The sequence below is a fragment of the Sminthopsis crassicaudata genome, chromosome 6 (assembly GCF_048593235.1).
Source record: "Sminthopsis crassicaudata isolate SCR6 chromosome 6, ASM4859323v1, whole genome shotgun sequence".
NCBI lineage: Eukaryota > Metazoa > Chordata > Mammalia > Dasyuromorphia > Dasyuridae > Sminthopsis > Sminthopsis crassicaudata.
The window spans coordinates 117,479,354-117,498,798 of NC_133622.1; the positions used below are offsets into that span (position 1 = coordinate 117,479,354).

The 19,445-nt window shown below is 35.1% G+C and overlaps 1 protein-coding gene across 2 annotated transcripts in view; it reads left to right on the forward strand.

Annotated features, from left to right (window-relative positions):
- Nucleotides 1-19,445, forward strand: part of ELOVL6 (ELOVL fatty acid elongase 6) — a 128,449-nt gene that overhangs the window by 80,966 nt on the left and 28,038 nt on the right. For both annotated transcript variants that reach the window (XM_074275358.1, XM_074275359.1), the window contains exon 2: nucleotides 3,569-3,700. In XM_074275358.1, coding sequence (XP_074131459.1) covers nucleotides 3,569-3,700 — 132 coding nt within the window. The remainder of the gene's footprint in view (nucleotides 1-3,568; nucleotides 3,701-19,445) is intronic.

Sequence of the window (19,445 nt, forward strand, 5' to 3'; positions counted from 1 at the left end):
CTCTAGCTTAATCAAGTTCTAAGAATGCAGAGAAAGATTACTGACCACTCGCTAGTTCTCTAAAAACTGTCCTAAAGCCAAAAGGGAAGAATCATTGTCCCTTAGTAGTATAGTAAAACATTCTGAATCTGGAGTCAGAAGACCTGGTTTCAGATTCCAACTCTAGCCTTATTTCCCATGTGAGTGTAAGCAAATCATATATGGCTGGGGAACAGTGTGAGGTAATTTGTGTTACATGCTTTCTTAAATCTTTCTGTGTCTCAGTTTTCTCATTTGTGAAATGGAAATAATAATAGCTTATATTTATATGGCATTTTATTGGTTTCCAAAGAAGTACATATCTCATTTGATCTTAATGGTAACCCTGGGAAGTAGATGTTGTTGTTGTCATTTCTGTTCCACATAAAAAAAAAGTGAGGCCCAGAGCTTTACTTCATATGATATCTGAAGTGGGATTTGAATTTAGGGTTTTCTGAAGCCAAGTTCAAGTTCTTTCCACTTTGCTACATTATCTTATGGGATTGTTGGGAAGAAAACACTCATTTTCGAATGTGTGTGTGTGTGTGTGTGTGTGTGTATTTGATTTCCTTATTATATTCCCTCTATCAATATAGAACTAGCATCTCTACTTAGAGAGGTGCCTATGAGTTTGAAATCACACAGTCTAGATTTGTCAGTGACAGAACTTGAACTACTAGCATGTATTGCTGACACATAAAGAATTGGTTTTCATGATCCTAAGAATGGTTCATCCTCTCCCTTTCTCCTTCTCTCTCTCTCTCTCTCTCTCTCTCTCTCTCTCTCTCTCTCTCTCTCTCTCTCTCTCTCTCTCTCTCTCTCTCCACACACACACACACACACTTTTTATGTAATAATATCAATTTGGAATTGTGTCTCTAATCAAGTGACACCTAAAATTTGAACCAAAATGGATAAACCCTGAATTGAATGGGATGGTTGGATGAATAGTAGGAGTTCGTAGAATCATTAGAGTGCCTAGAACCAGTTGTGATTAATTGGAAAGGATTTTTAAAGGAAGATGAGTCTTCAATATTTGACACCCTCTGACATCATTTGGGATACATTTGGCAAGGAATTTAAGAGGCTATTAAAAAAGCAGAGGGAATGTAGGGAAAACTTTTTTTATTTGCTTTTGGCTAAGAATAATAAATAACCTTTTCCTGCTAGGGCTTAACCTATCACCATTGATACTCTGGAGAGTATTATCTCACTGAATAGATTTCCCTTCATTTTATTCCAAATATAAGCACAAGAGATTAAAAATCACTGCATGGCATTTATGGTTATATCTTAGCAAAAGTAGGATTTTAGGCAATAATGATTTAATTCATACCCTCAAATACTTTTTCCTGGATACATATAATTCTTCACTTCTCTTGTCTCCCTGAAATAATTTTTTAAAAAATCACCTCTACTACATGATATTAAAAGTCAGAACTTGCAGTTAGTGGGAAAATTGAATTGCTCTTCCCAACAAAGTTATGCTGGTTTTTCATATGACAAGATTTCAGATTTGCTAGAGGAATTTTTAGGAAACCTCGATGAGGTGTTTTATTAAGCTCTCACTTATGAGCAAATTCTTCCATACTTACTGCTTTACATGTTAGCCAGATAAGCCAATAATTATATTACATTAATTTAAATAGGAATGCTTTCTATGTAAATAAGGTATGAGCCAATTCTTTATGAGTTAGCAAAACATAGCAGCAGTTAGAAAATATAGAAAGACTTGCAGGTAATGTATTTCATATTAACCCATTTTATTTTTTATTTTATGCCCATTCTGTTTTTTGGAAATGCATTTAGGGTTTCTCTTTTTTGGAAGTGTACTGTTAGATTATTTCAAAATTCTCTGTTAAATCCATATTCAGAAGATTGACTTTTTCCCATTAGTTTACTGTTTTACATTGTTTCTGATCTAATCTTTGAGGCGGTTTTCACCATTACTATCACCATTTTATTTTGTAATGCTTTTTATTTTCAGTTTCTACCATGATAGACAATAAATTTAGAAAGGTTTTCAGATTTCATTGTCAAGGAAAGAACCCAACAAAATTGTGTTATTACAGCATTTGTCCATGGTCTTGTCACCATGATAGAAAATATTTGGAGGAGTATTACTTTAGTAATATGAAAACAATTTCCTCATCTCTCCCATATGATGATATCTTTTGAAAACATTTATTTCAAACTCAACTTTTCTCCATGAAGAAAATTTTCTATACCAAATATGATTGACAAATTGCTCCAGTTAGATGTATATATGCCCTTTTTGCTTAGCACTGTGTAAGTACATCTCAGCTCCTTCAACATTAGCTTTCTTATTGTAAAATAAATGGATTTTTCCAGTTCTAGAGTATCTCTGACCAGATTTGGATTCAAGTCTTCCTGACACAGCACAGTATCTACTTTTTAATTGTATCTACAGTTTTAGTTGACCTCCTGCCCTAATATGAATACCCAGTTAGTTATCTGCTATCTAATCTCTATGAAAATCCAAGAGTCCTTTGTCAATCAATTTTGAAAAATGAAATTTTTTATTCCGGACAGCTAGGTGACACAGTGGATAGAGTGTTGGACTTGGAGTTAAGATCTCAATTCAAATCTTGTTTCAAACTGTGTGAACCTGTGCAAGTAATATAACTTCTGCATGCCTCAGTTTCTTCGTCTGTAAAATAAGGATAATAATAGCATATATTTCCAAGGATTATTGTAATAATAATAGAAGATAATATTCAGAAAAATACTTGGCAAACCTTATACCATATAAGTGATATATATGTTACATAACATATTATAATACCATATAAATGCTAGATATTATTAAACAACATTCTCCTTTTTATTTCCTCTATATTCAGTAGCAGTCTTTTAAATGTGTGTGTGTGTGTGTGTATATATATATATATATATATATATATATATATATATATATATATATGTTTATAGATATTATACACACACATTTATTTTAGGAAATCATAATTATAGGCATTGTGCCTGGAGTCAGGAAGATCTGAGTTGAAATCCAGTCTCAGACACTTACAAGCTGTGTAACTCTAGATAAGTCCTTTAAACCCTATTTGCTTCAGGTCCTCATCTATAAAATGGGGGTAAACGATAGAAGGAAATGGCAAACCACTCCAGTTATCTTTGCCAAGAAAATCCAATAGACAAGTGCATGGCTTCACGAATAGCAACAACAATTATGGGTCATACAAAAAGAAAAATTTAGAACCCTAAAAGAAAATCCAGTGTTTGCCCCCAAATTTAAATTTGTTGGTTAATATAAGAGAGAACCTAAAGATAGTCCAATTGGTCAAATAGGTGAGTCACCTCTTCTGTCCTCAATGAAGGACATTCTCAAGCAAAAGAAAGATCAATGCATCCTGCATTGTCAACTTCCAGTGGTTTCAATTAGTGGAAGTGGTATGAAATGTGATTTAATTTCAAGGGAGGAAAATTGCCACCTAGGGACAAGCCCAGATACCAGCTTTGAATTACTAATGGGAGACTCATGATATTTTTTTTCTGGTTTTCTTTATAGGAAAAAATCATTCTTATTTTCAGCTCTGTATGCTGCCTTTATATTTGGTGGTCGGCACCTAATGAACAAACGAGCAAAGTTTGAGCTGAGGAAGCCCCTTGTGCTGTGGTCCCTGAGCCTTGCAGTCTTCAGGTAGGCTCCCTTTATTTCACTGTCTAGATATAGCCAAATACCACAATGAGGTCAATACCTGGAAGCTTTGTTTTTATTGGTATTTAAAGAGTTATTTTCCTTATTTGATTTTTTAATTATTAATTTGATGCCTTTGTGATTACCATTTAACAATTATTTAAGAAAGTTCACATAGTGGTTTAATCATGATATAATCAATCTGATTGGATGGATAGTGAAGGAAGAATTGGTCAGTACCAGCAACTAACTGTGGTTGTAAACAAAGCTTGGGATTTGAATGAGAAACATCTGAATTCAAATCTTGTCTTAGCCACTAAACAGCCATATGAACTTGAGGAAGTCACTTGATTTCTCTTAGCCTCAATTTCTCCATCTTAAAATGAGGATAATAATAATAATAATACCTATCTCCTGGGAGGATCAAATGAAATAACATGTGTAAATAAAGCTCTTTGCAAACCTTAAAGTATATATGTTACCTATTATTATTCCTGAGAAGATTCCCCCAGTTATTCAGTTCATCTTTTAAGACAGTGGGGGAAAAGTAGTAGACAATCTATTTTCTTTGCTTAAAGACAGAAAAACAGCAGAATAGAAAGTTCGTAGTCCTAGGCTGAGCTTCCTTATGTGTTCCTTGTGACTAAGACTCTTAATTCAGCAAAGGAACAATCTTAACAATCTTAAGCATCCACTTCTATCAGTACACACCAGAGATGTACAGAAATCTTCAAAGCAAAAAAATTACCTTAGTCCCTGCCATAGACACTCTGGGTAATTTTGATGTATGGATGTGACCTGTCACCTGTTCCTGTCAAAGAAACAAAGCCAGTCTCCAAACTATGTGCCACCTGTCACTTAACAGACATATTTTTGGAGCTAAAAAGTTCATTCCAGCTATGAATTTCTAGGATTAGGAAGACCCCCCAGCCCATCAGCAGACAATTGGTGCTAGGGCAGTTGGCAGATTTGTTCAGAGATATAGAAATGACTCCCTTTAGGTCTAGTTTTGTCAGCTAATTTGCCAGTTGATGCATAGATTTCTTTTTCTCTCCACCCCCTAATTTATTTCCATCCTAATCAAATCATTCAATCAATATTTATTGCAAATCTGACTATTGATTTAAAATGAGAATAGAAATTCAGATTGGAGTCAAATAGTACCTTAAAGGCTGGTGCTTACTGAATAGAAGAAATGGCCAGACCTTCATTTTAAGAAAAATCACTTTCACAGACATAAGGAGGATGGGCTGAAGTAGGAATAGTTTTGAGGCAGGGAGACCTGTTAGGAGGTTTTCGTAAGTATTTAAGTGATAGATGAGGGTCTGAAATAGAGTGGTAGTAGCTGTGTGAAGGGCTGAATGTAAGACAGTCAGATTTGGCAGCTCATTGAATATACAACACAAAGTGAACAGTCAAGGATAACACCTATGAGTCTGGCAGAATGGAATAATAGTAGTACTCCTGACAGAAATAGGGAAGTCTAGAAGTTGGATGGGTTAAGTTGGGGGGGGATGCCTTCTATTTTTGACTTATTGAATTCTAGATGTATTCGGGACAGATATTCCCCAGTTACATGTTAAGAAAATTTTTAGTATTCATTTTTACAAGATTTTTTTGAGTCCCAAATTTGTTCCCTCCCTCCTTCCCTTCCCCTCTTCCAAAAATGATAGCTAGTTTGATAATACTTTATACCTGTGCTATCATTTAAATATATTTCCATATTAGTCACAATTGTGAAAGAAGAAACAGATCAAGAGAGGGAAAAAATCATGAGGAAGAATAAAGTAAGAGAAAAAAATAAGCTTCAATTTGCATTCAAATTCCATCAATTCTTTATCTGGTTATGGTTAGCATTTTCCTTTCATAAGTCCTAAGGCAAGTGTTTGTGTTGCTGAGAAAGCTGAGACAGTCATGATTAATTATCATATAATGTTACTCATTCTTACTTTAGATAAGTTCATATGAGAATTCTAGTATTCCTCCATATTTATTTTAAGATATTAGAAAAAAATGCTGTCATAAATGTACTATTTAATTGGGGCTGAGAGCTATTATTAAATCCCCTCATCTGTGACTGATTCTGTACTATTCTTTATCATTCAGGTCCACCCCATTTTTTAAAAAGAAGATCTTTTTTGTGTGGTAGTCTGATAAAATCTATGGACTCTCAGAATAATGATTTTAAATACATAAAATAAGACACATAGAATTATGAAAGAAACCAATTACATTGAATACAATTGTCAATAACATTTATTTTAAAAGTTCATAGAGCCAATTTTTTTCAACCTTCATAATCCAAATTTGTGATTTTTTTTTTTTAGGTAACTATATAAATTTTTGCTCCTCAATAAACAAGTGACTGAGATAATGCACATCATTTGAATCCCCAAGTTTTTAGATTATATTATTCTATAGCACTAAGTCCAAGTTGGGGTCACCTTTGATAGTAACCTACTTCTCAGTAAGAGAACATCAAAAATGTCATGCTGCTATCTCTGTAACCTCATTAAGTTGTCACCATATCTTCCTCAGAAAAAGTCTAAATCATTCATCTCTCTTACTGTTCATTCTCAGTAGGGTTACCATAATTCATTTTTTAATAGCCTTTCCAAAATGTTTAATTAATTCCCTCCACAATGCAACAACTGTGCTTTAAAAAAAAAAAAAATCTGCTGTTGGACTGGATAATTTGTGTGTGTGTGTGTGTGTGTGTGTGTGTGTGAGAGAGAGAGAGAGAGAGAGAGAGAGAGAGAGAGAGAGAGAGAGAGAGAGAGAGAGAGAGAGAGAGAGAGAGAGAGAGAAAGCGAGAAAGCGAGAAAGCATGGAGTCATCTACTAGATCAGGGGTTATTTCCACCCAAGCCAAACTTAAATTGATCTTAATAAAATAAAAACAACTATGTGCTTACACTATGCTAGGCCTTGAGGATACAAATAATGGAGCAGTCACTATTCAAAAGAAGGCCACATTCTAATGGGTTAAATAAGTGTTTATACATAGATACTAACGTGTGTAGATGTAGATATATATTCATACTGTACATTGTAGTACCTTGTACATGTATACACATACATGTGTAGATAAACATAAAGAAAAGCAGTACAATAGTTCAATACAAGGTAAATAGAGAGGAAAATCACTAGGAATACTAGGAAAGGCTTCCTAGAGAAGGTTATTTTTGAGCTGTGTCTTGAAGGAATAGAGGGTTTCTATGAGGTGATTGTCAAGAGAGAATGCTAGAAAGCATTCCTAGAAAGGTATAGAAGTCAGCTAGTACAATAGGAAGTGTATAATATAGCCTCTAAAGTAATAGGGAATATTACTGGAATATACTGAATAAGGGAATGATGTGGTAAGAGCTTCACTTAAAAATAAATCTTCTAATTCCCAATGTGGAAGGTGGACTGAATTGGGGAGGGACCTAAAGCAAGAATATCAGTTGTGTGATTACACACAATGAAGACATTACCAAGGCTTTTGACTTAATCTGGGGTAAACAGAGATATGGTCCTAAACTTATTGCTACTGTTGTTGTTTGTCCTTTGCTCTCAGAGGACCATGACATTAGGGAAAGGATGCCATGACATCTAGTGAATTGGATTTGAATAAGGGGGGAGTTTTCAAAGTCTTCACTTTGTTTTCCAGAGCCATCTAGGTCCAATGGCAAGATATAAATCAGGACTCCTGGAGTTCTGGAGAGCTCATATTTGAGAATTATTGTAAAGATTTAGGCCACAAGATCTTTAGGCAGCAAGATCTCACTGTTGATTGGAAATACAGGATAAAGGAGAGTCAGACAAATTTTCCTTTTCAATATGCTGAATTTGAGATATTCTTCTGTCCTTAAGGAAGAGATTAGGGCTAAGTATGTACATATGTACATACACATCTACCTAGACTTGATCATTAAGTTCATAGGAGCTGAAGACATTACCGAGAGAGAATAAAATAAGAGTGGAATAGAAAGTACCTGAACAGAACCAAACTATTTGCTGCCTGAATATCTGATAGCCTGATCCTTCATCCTATCTTCCCTGACTGTGGATACTCCAGTAATTATCAGAATAGTGATCCCAAGGTTGTGCCTAATTTATCCAAGGTACCATGCTAATACCCCCCCAAAAAAATCCTTTTTTGGGGGGATGAAAAAGGGGGTTGTGAGAATGGCATTGTTAAATAAGATGTACTTTCTTTTCTCTAAAAGGGAATGAGGCTGTTAAAGCTTAAAACCACATTAAGACTTTTGGGTCACCCTGTATAATACAGACTCCATTTGGTGCAACAAAGAATTATAACTTCATCTCCTGATTTCTCATTCTGGCATTTTAGGCCCCAAAAACCCCCAAATCAAACCCAAACCTAAAAAGAAAAATTAGAAAAGCCCCCTAAAAATTGACTTTAAATTTGAAAAGGAACCCTTTGGATTTTGCTCCCTTCACCCTTCTCACCTTACCTCTTAAGAATGTAAGCTCAGAAAAAAAAAAAAAAAAAAAGAATATAAGCTCCTTGGGGGCAGGAAGTGTAATGATTAATGGGAAATTAATGGGACAGAGTTCCTTTGGGAAAGGAAAGAAAAGACTGCCTTTTCAATTTCAAAAATGAGTCTACTAACCTAAACACCCATTCATACAAAAATGTAAAATAAAATCTTTCCTATATTCAAAAAGAAAAAAATTAACTTTATAATGGAAAGATACGGAATTGCTATGTCTCCCAAAGCTATGAGAATCTCATTTTGCTCAAATGGAACCAAAAGAAAAAGAAGATATCTTGCATGAAGATCTTGCTTTACAAAATTCAGAGCCACTAAATCATGGCAGGGTAGAGCTAGAAGATATCGTTATGTTGTTGAATCATTTCAGGTGTAAGTACCTCGTACCTCTTTGCAACCTAATTTGGAGTTTTCTTGGTAGGTACTGGACTGGTTTGCCATTTCTTTCTCCAGCTCATTTTACAGATAAGGAAACTGAGGCAAATAGGGTTAAATGACTTGCCCACGGTCACTCAGCTAATTTGAATTCAGGTCTTTCTGACTCTAGGGCCAGTGTTTCAATCGTTGCACCACCTAGCTACCCAGAAGGTGCCTCAGAATCTATTCCATTGTAGCCATTTTTTAATAGCTAAAGAACTGAACCCTGACTTTGCTCTCAGGCTGCCTATATCACTTACCCTCTCTGACTCTCAGTTTCTATACCTGTAAAATAAAGGAGCAGGTCTAAATTATTTTCAGAAGCTCTTCCAGTGCTAAAATCCTATATTCTATCGAGATTTTTTTTTTCAAGACCAGGATTTATAAATTGGAGAAATAAAGTAATTTTTCGGTTACAGGTCAGATACTTGCTCTTTCAAGTTTTGGGCCATACAACTCAAAAACCACAGATGGAGAACTTTGAACTCTACAAGTGTCCTCCAGAATCTATCTGCCTATCCGTTAATGACACATGTATGCTTGAACTTGTTTCTCTTTTCCCTGCCCCTCACATGTACTCATTCCTAGATCGGTTCCTAGATTCTTCTTTATGTCTATTATCTTTGTGATATGGTTACACTGCAAATCTCATTCAAGCCATCATCTCTTTCCTAGACTCTTGCAGTAGCCTCTTAACTAGTCCCTCTTACTTCCATTCCCCTTCCTTTGCCTCTTATCCAAGCCTCATCTGATTGCCAAATTAATTGAATTATTCATAATGAAGATTACAGTTCTCATCATGTAATGAATATTCTCAAGTGAATCTTGAAAATTGTGACAAAGAGGCAAGAAACCCTGGAAGTTTCCTGTGTGGGAAAGGCTTTTGAGAGAGGCCTTGTTGTCTAAGGCTAGTTTTGAATTCAGGCCTACCTAACTCCAAGCCTGGTGCTCTGCATTGTTGTATCTAACTTTCCAAAGTCAATCTACTAAAGTATCAAGAGCTTATAGCCTGTTTCATTGAAAGAGAACCCGGGCCAGCAAAACTGGAACTTTGCAAAGTTTCCATAGCTTTTTTTTTAAGTCACTTAGGACAATTGAGGTCCGATACGGTCTAACTCTGGTTGGATCTCTTATTATTCCCCTTTAAGTATTCTGTTTTCATTAATTAATTTAAGTATTCACTTTTAAAAGAATCATTTCTTAAATGCCTGTTGTTTCTCATATTTACTAAATAAGTGTATTTACTAAATTTAAACACATTGAATGCTTTGTTGGCTTTAAAAGTAAGGAAACTGAGGATTATAGTAGTGTCTTACCCAAAATTACACTGGAAAAAAACATCAGAGTTGGGATTTGAACCTCTGATCTATGAATCAAAAACCTCTTGCTACTGTACAGTGCTTTTTGCACTGTACCATCCTTCTTCCTTTTGTCCAAAACTGATCATCCCCTTCTTTTGAAGCAAGGTCTTGTAACCAGTTTTTGTGCCATGGCTGGTATGGTAGGGCAGTAAATTATGATCTGGGCTTAGTCAGAAAGATTCTTCTTCCTGAGTTCAAATCTGTCCTCAGACTCTTACTTGCTTTGCAAGTTTAGGTTAGTCACTTAGTCTTTATCTATAAAATAAGCTAAAGAAGTAAATGACAAGCCAGTCTTTGCCCCCCACCCCCCAAAAAAAAGGAGTCATGAAGAGGTAAACATGACTAAAAAACAACTACTTTGATAGTATGGTGAAATCAATGGATCCCTTCTCAGAATGATGTTTTTAAATAACAAAAGAAGTCCATCATGTTTGTTTTTGTTTTTGTTTTTTTAATTTTTTAAGTTCATGGACCTCTGCCAACCTTAATTTGCTACTTTGGATTTACCTGTGTTGTGTGCTGATTAGGTTTTGTTTTTAATCATGTCTCATCATCTCTACTGATTGTAAATTCTTTGTAGGGAGGCTTTCCTGGATAGCACTACAAATTAATCTTCTTAAAATGCTGCTTGGTATCACATCATTCCTATGCTCAGCATTTTTCAACGCTTCTTCACTATCTATAACAGTAGTCTCTAAAGTGAATCGTGTATACCTCAGAGACTACATAACATAACCCATGAGGGTATATCTTTTAGAACTAACTAATCTGAAGGTGGTATGCATCTTGTCCTTGCTATTCCAGTACTTGCCTACCATATACTTCACTGGGAGGAGTCTCTATAAGATGACCTTGGGGACAGTGTATGCTGATGTTGAGAAGTAGAAGGGGGAATTTTCCCAGTGGTGCATGTACAGCTACAGGAGGTACCTGAGTTGAGATTACAATCCCTCCAAGAGGCTGAGGTCTGATGCAAATATTTGGCTAACACCACACACCCTCATTCTCCCTTTCTAACCCCAAGCAAGTTAAAGGTTGAAGTGACCTCATTTCTAGGTCTTCATCACCAGGCGGATGGAGCCATGGAGAAAGTCAGCCTTGTCGGAGTCCTTCTCCCGCCAGCTCGCCACTGGGCCACTGATGCCAGCATATGATAATTCATCGGGGCAGTGGCGGCAGGCGGGGGGCAGGATCCTTGGAAGATGAAGGCTGTGAAGGAGTGGAGCCCAATCCAGCACCCCTCCTAATGCCATGAGGGAAGGTATGACTACAGGATTTCCATCTGATTCAATGAAAACTGCTTATTGGAACAAACTGATCAAACCCACCTCCCTCAGCTGCATTGACACATAATAGTTATAAGCAATGAGGCTGGGGGGGGAAGAATAATCATCTTTATTGTTATTATTATCATTGTCATTAATCATCATGTGGGAAAAGGATAACATGCAGGGCAACATTGTCATTCTGTTTGCTGTTGAAAGAAGGACATCAAGAAACATACCAAGGGTACTTCAGTGAGCCTTTGTAGGACAGGCTTATATTCTGATACTTTTTCATCTACAAAAAGCAATTGTTATAGTCACCTGTGAAATAGTCTAGAAAACATTCAATAGAAAAGAATATTAATAGTGTAATAACTTGTCTCAAGACCATTTCTAGCTGATAAAAAATGAGTGAACTGATTGTGATAATGATGATATATGAATGTGTGTTTCTGTGTGAGTGAAGACAAGTCTAAGACAAATATCCCTGGAAATAGTTGAATGTTTATGAGTCGTGGCAGGTGGGATGTCACTGATATACAGGGGAAGCAGGATCTCCCCCTCAGTCAGCATGTGGATAACCAAGACACCATCCTCTCTACTACTCTGTTTTCTTGGGATTAAGAGAATGTATTTATGTTTTTTCCCACCCTTTGCAAAAACTATTTTTGAAAGATAATAAACTACTTACAGATAATGTTACCGCAGGAGTAGTTGGCCCTTGATAGAATAGAAGTGTCACTGATTCCCTACCTTCAGTCAGCACACTGCTAAATAGATACTTCTTACCTCAATTCAAGTTTCTTGCAAAGAACTTAGGATGAAGCCTTCAAATAACTCTATCCCCAAGAGTCAAAAACACATTCAAGGTTTTAAAAAAATGATGAGGGGCAGCTAGGTGGCGCAGTGGATAGAGCACCAGCCTTGAATTCAGGAGCACCTGAGTTCAAATCTCAGACACTTAACACTTTCTAGCTGTGTGACCCTGGGCAAGTCACTTAACCCCAGCTTCCAAAAAAAAAAATAAATAAATATATTCAAGAACATTGCTCTCACCAAAACCCAAATATAAATATGTGTATACAAAAATACACATGCATATATATATACGTATATATGTGTGTGTGTATATATATATATATATATATATATATGTATATATATATATGTATGTATGTATGTATGTATATGTATATATATAGTTTATAGGAAAGCAAAAATGTTTTGCATTTTTAAAATTCTGTTATTTTATCATTCTTTGCTTTTTAAGTATTATTTCATGTATATTTTAGAAAGGAACAAACTTGATATGCAAGTGATATATGTTTATAATTTATAAGTAAATATATGTCTATATTGCATGTTCAGAAATATTTTAATGATGTGACAAAATTAAAAAAAAAAGTTTGGGGGCTGCTAGGTGGCACTGTGGATAGAACACTAGCCCTGAAGTCAGGAGGACCTGAGTTCAAATGTGGCCTCAGACACTTAACACTTCCTAGCTGTGGGACCCTGGGCAAGTCACTTAATCCCATTTGCCTCAGCAAAAAAAAAAAAAAAAAAAAAAAAAAAAAAAAAAGTTTGGAGCCCACAGCTATAAGATCCTTGAAGGCCAGCATATTTGTATTCTCCACAGTGTTTAATCTAATGTCGCAATGTATTCCATAAATGTTCAGTGAATGAATGAAACATGGCTTCCAACTATTCCCAACTTCAGAGAGTGAAGGCTATTTTTCTAAATTCATTGCAGGACACATTCACAATTAAATGACATTTACAATCAGTTCTCTTATTCAGCCTTTATGAAAGTTAGAAACATCTGGATTAAGTTTGATTTAGCTCTATAAATACAACCACTACCCTTTCCAGTTGTTTTTTCACTTGATATCAGTAAGAAGTCTACCTGGGAAGGAGACATATAATGAGGAAACAGAGCTCAGCATCATTTTACAATCAATGGCAGTGTAGACTGGATGAGTCCTTCAGGGAGGGAATGGTGTAATAACTACCATCTTTGATTTCTAAGGGGCCAAGGAGATAAAATTTCTTCCTGTCTATTGAATTTAGGAAACTGGCTTCATCCCATATGCCCCAAAGAGAGCAGTATTAGATATTTTGTGTATTTGTGTAGGGAAGGAAGGAGGTCATACACATAAAAGCTGAATGAGCAATGAAGAGCTTAGTCTTTCTGAAAGGGTTTTATAGAAATCAGAAAGGCCTGGTTGGTTCTTAACAGGTGTCATTGCAGGGACCTAGCCAGCCAGAGCATGTAGGCCCCTTCCATTTGAATGATGTGCCTGAGTGCCAGGCAATACACTACTATTGCCTATGCAGTTCTGAAGTTTTTATTTATGAATGTATTAACTGCTAGATCAGGCACACAAAGATTACTACATCAAAGCTAATTGGAACAAAATGCTTACATTTTTTAAATGGGTCATAAGAAACACCATTTGATTTGCCATACATTTACTAGGCTCACTTAACCAAACCAAACCAAAAACAAGACAGGCCTCATGCAAGTGAATATCAAGAAATTTGTTAGTTTTAGGTGGTAGAGAGTGATCCTATGTTTTCCCTTTTCCTGATTCAGGATATTCACTGGCTATTCCTTGTACTTGAAATTCTCTTCCTTTTCATTTCTGCCTCCCAGGTTCCCCATCTTTTTTCTTCAACTCCCAGCTAGACTCCCTCCATAAATAAAAAGCTTTTCGTTGATCTTTCTTAATTCTAGCATCTTGCCTGTATTGATTAGTTCCAGTTTATCCTATCCATAGCTTATTTGTGTATAGTTATTTGGATCTTGTCTCACCCATAAGACTATGATCTCCAAGAAATTTATTTGGCTTTTGCTTTTCTTTGTATTCTAGACTGATAGCTCTTTCCATCACAGTGTGTCACATCCCAAAAAGTTTACTAAAACTTGAGGCTGTTAAACTTCATTAAACAAAAAAATAATTTATATAGAACTCATTCTGATTTTAAGGGGTCCATAACCAAGGAAGAGCTTATAATTTTTTTTAATTTTTTAAAAAATTAAAAATAAATAAAAACTCTTAAAAAAGTTTCTTCCTTTGTAATTTACTTCCTTTATAAATATATTATATTTTATGTATTTAAAGTGTTTTTTTTTTCCTTTTTGGGGTCCAGGGGCATCACCAGACTGCGAAAGGAGCCCATGACACTAAAAAGGCTGTTGCTATACACATATTTCAGTATTATGCATGTTTTGCAGTTACAATAACAGTTCTGTAAAGTGTTTTAATTTATTTAGCAGAAATATTATATCCCTCTTGAGTTGCTATTTGAGATATCTAGATATGCTAAAGTTTACTTTGCAAAAATGACATAATTACCTCAAGACAGATTCTGCAGTAATTTAGGAAATAAGGGCAAACATTCCTTAAGCATTTGTTAAGGATTACTTCTCACTTTATGGCATGCTTACTAATTCTTCTTGGGCTACTTTACAAATCCTTAAGTGGGTTTTTAATTCTTAGAAGATTTTTTTTTTTTATCAAAAGTGAGACAAGCTCAAAACTGAATCCTTAAAATAATGACCCTCTTAGCTATAGTTCAAATATATTAGAATTCATTCTTTTTGACACTATGCCTAATTACATATTCTGGACTATATCTTGAATATTGTTGGCACTTGTTAATTAGTACTCTCTACAGTAATAAGATGGTAGCAGAAAATGTAAATGGGAATAAGCATTGTATAAAGTACTAACTATAACCATTCAGGAGATGGAGAGGCCAGAAAGTTCAGTAATATCTGGAGAGTCATCTATAACTCATATGCTCTCCTTTATGTACTCTACATTCCAGCTAAGTTGATCTATTAGCTTTTCCTCAGCTTTCAATATTCCCAGTTGCCCCAGAAACTGTCTCCCTTCCCAGGAGGTCTTCCTTCTATCTGACAAGGATCTGATATCCCAAATATATAAAGAACTAAATCAAATATATAAAAACTAGAGCCATTTCTCAGTGGATAAAAGACTAAAAAATATAAACAATTTTCTAAAGAATTGCAGTATATTAACAAACACATGAACTATTTCTCCAAGTCAGAATGTAAACTTGAACAACTCCACTTTGTTCTCAGGAGACTGATAAAGATGACAAAAGATGTTTGTTATTGTTCAATCTTTTTATTTCTGTACAACATGGAGTGATTCACCATTTTCCAGCTCATTTGGATTAAGTGATTTAGCCAGTCACAAAATTTGTGAATGTCTGAATCAGGATTTGAACTCAGGAAGAGGAATCCAGGCCCAGCACTCTGCCACCTAATTTCCCCTTTAAAAAATAAAGGAAGAGTTAGTTGATATGAGTGGGGATGGGGGTAGGGTGGCGGGGTAGAGATTGGAAAGATCAGCACAAGATCCCGAGTATGTCTTCCTCTTTGTGGAGCTGTGAATTGGTTCAACCCTTCTTGAAGGCAGTTTGAAATTATGCTAAGAAATTACTAAAGTGATCACATCCCTTGACCTAGAGAACCCACTGCTAGACATATAGTTTCAAGGATATCGTAATAGAAATAAATTTATGAAAATACTTATTGCAACATTGTGGTACTATGACTGAAAACGGAGTAGATGCTTATTGTTTGCGGAATAACTAAACAAATTGTGATCCATGAATATAGATTTTGGAATGTTAATATGCTATAAGAAACATTGAATTAGAATTCTTAAGAAGAAAAAACATGAATAGAATGAAACAGGAAAAACAGCCATTATGATAGTGTTCAAGAAAAAAGCAACCAAAAAAACAAAACAAAACCTTGAAACTGAATGTTGTGTAATTATAAAGACCAAACTTGGCCTCACCCATAAATTAAGAGAAAATTTATTTATCTTTCCTCCTGTTGGAAGGTGAGAAAGTAAGGGGTGTGGAACATGATCTGTATTTGTCAAACAACTGATGTCTAGTTAGCTTTGCCAAAATTCTTTGTTATAGATGGATGTGGCAATAGTGTATCTTATTAATAGAAATAATAAGTTGAGGCAGATAACTTAATTTATAATAATAATAGTGCATTTATGTATCACTTTAAGATTTACAAAACACTTTAGAAACATGACACAATTTCATCCTCACAATGGAAAAAACCTAGGTTCACCTCTTGCTTCTGACACACAATAGCTTTATGAATTTATGCAAATATTACTGAATATCTCAGTGCTTTCAGTGATTCTCCACATTCTTTCACAAAAAATATTGACCTGAATTGATGAGTTTTCTTTTTAGTCCATTCCCTATATCAGTAAAATCACATAAAGTTGTTTTGTTTTGCTTTGTTTTGTTTTTAAAGATGAATGTATTAAAAATGAAAGTAATGTAAAAACAGATGCTAATACTAAAATTAATTTTTAAACTATGAAGAGATTTTGAATGTTCCAATACTTGCATTGTTTTTTGCAATGTTGTGACACTTGCATTGTTTTTTGAGGTTTCCTAATTATTGGACTAAATAACAAATCTTTATGGTTCAAAGATTTGTTTGCTGTGGATTACTTCAATAATAATAATGATAATAGCACTTTAATAAATCATATAGCATTTTAAGGTTTACAAAGCATTTTACCAATATTATTTCATCCTCACAGCAACCGTGGGAATTAAATATTGTTCTTATTTCTGTTTTAATAGATGAGGAAACTGAAAGTGGGGGAAGTTAGACATTTTTATTATATTCCTGAAGTGTCTGTCATGGGTGAATATTTACCAAAGAACACATAACAAATTCAATACACTTTAGTGGTCAAAAGAAATTGATCAGTTAGAGGTAGATTTAAGACACAGAACCAGTGTTTTTAGTGTAGACTTAATGAAGTTACTTGTCATTAGAAAAATGAGGTTTGAGGAAGTATCTTAGATTGAGAACATTATCCATCAGGCAAGTTTAGCCAGAGGGTCACCTGGATAAAGGAAATTTCTGTGGAATGGTCCTGGAAAAATAGGCCGACCATTGATTACAAAGAGTTTGTGGTGCCAATATTTTCATGTATTATATTTACATAAACACATATATAAAAGAGAGAAGGAAGAAGGGGAGGAAGAGAAAATACTTTTATAGTAAGACCTTTGGAACATCTTGCATACATACACAAACATCTTATATATCTATGCATTTACATTTACATAAAAGGAAACTGCTGTTTCATTTGATTCCTGATTTAATTAAAGCATTTTGCCAAGAATCAAAATATATGGTTATAACCTGAATTTATCATCAAAGTCCGGTTTGTTATGAAAGTGTGAAGAAAGAAACAAAATAACCCCAATTAAGAAGTATGAGTTAATCTTATCTTTTGATTGTATGAAGCCAATTCTAGAACTTTGGGCAAAAGTCTAAATCACATAACCCTCCTTTTATAATTGCTATGGCTCAGAAATCCTTAATTTGTTCACCTGGAATACAAACAGTGCCCTTTGATAGAAATCAATAGTTATCCTTTGTTGCACTTCCAGATGAAATTAAAAAAAAAAAAAAAAAAACTGCTGTCACTCTCATCCCACATGATCCCACTAGCTTTTTAAGTGGTGAGATACTAGGCTCAGAATCCTCTGGCTTAGGGGCCTTGGAACAAGGTGAACTGTCAAGGATAGTCTGCTTTTTAGTTGACAGGTCCTATTGTGTAACTTCATGTCAGCCATTTAATTAATCTTTCAGTCAGTTAGCAAGCATTTATTAAAAGCTAACAATGTGCCAAACACTATGCTAAGCTCTGGAGATACAAAGAAAGACAAAAATTCAAAGAGGGTCAATGTGGAAAAGTTGATAAAACTGCAAGACTTGAAGTTAGCAAAACCTGGATTTAGATCCTGATTCAAATATAAAGTAACTAATTGTGTGACTTGACCAGTCTCTGTGTCCCCTCATCTTAAAAAATAAGGGGGATGGATTCGATGACCTCTAAGGCCAGCTGGAAAGACACAATTTCATGTTCTTCATAAATGCTAAATAGACAGTAATAACAAAAATACAAAGTTATGTTCTTTTAATCCCTACTCCATCACTGGTCAGGAGATTAAGAAGAGAAGGCAGATGAGGAGGTAGCCAGATAAAGTGCTACCATCAGTGGAGCATAGATTTAGCAAAACCTGGATTTAGATCCTGATTCAAATATAAAGTAACTAATTGTGTGACTTGACCAGTCTCTGTGTCCCCTCATCTTAAAAAATAAGGGGGATGGATTCGATGACCTCTAAGGCCAGCTGGAAAGACACAATTTCATGTTCTTCATAAATGCTAAATAGACAGTAATAACAAAAATACAAAGTTATGTTCTTTTAATCCCTACTCCATCACTGGTCAGGAGATTAAGAAGAGAAGGCAGATGAGGAGGTAGCCAGATAAAGTGCTACCATCAGTGGAGCATAGATTTAGCAAAACCTGGATTTAGATCCTGATTCAAATATAAAGTAACTAATTGTGTGACTTGACCAGTCTCTGTGTCCCCTCATCTTAAAAAATAAGGGGGATGGATTCGATGACCTCTAAGGCCAGCTGGAAAGACACAATTTCATGTTCTTCATAAATGCTAAATAGACAGTAATAACAAAAATACAAAGTTATGTTCTTTTAATCCCTACTCCATCACCGGTCAGGAGATTAAGAAGAGAAGGCAGATGAGGAGGTAGCCAGATAAAGTGCTACCATCAGTGGAGCATAGATTTTTCAAGTTGGAAGGGATTTTAGAGGCAACTTTGTCCAGCCTTCTCTTGTGAAAACTGAGGCCCAGGGAAGGAAATAGAATGGAATGAGTATTTGTTAAGTATTTACACTGGATACTAAACACTACGCTAAGTACTTTACAAATATTACAGCATTTGATAAGATAATAGTCTGGCGAGGATAATAACTTGTCCAAAACCATATAGGTAAAAACAGAGCCAGGTTTTGACCCCAAATTCTCTGGCTACATAAAGTCTTCCCACTATACCACTCTCTTCTTTTTCATTCATCAAAGAAACTGAAAATCTCATTCTTTTGTAATATAATTTCAATCCTAAAGTTTTATCTCATACAGAATGTGTATAAACACTTTTTTTTTTTTTTTTTTTTTTTTTTTGAGGCTGGGATTAAGTGACTTGCCCAGGATCCCACAGCTAGGAAGTGTTAAGTGTCTGAGATCAGATTTGAACTCGGGTCCTTCTGAATTCAGGGCTGGTGCTCTATCCACTGCGCCACCTAG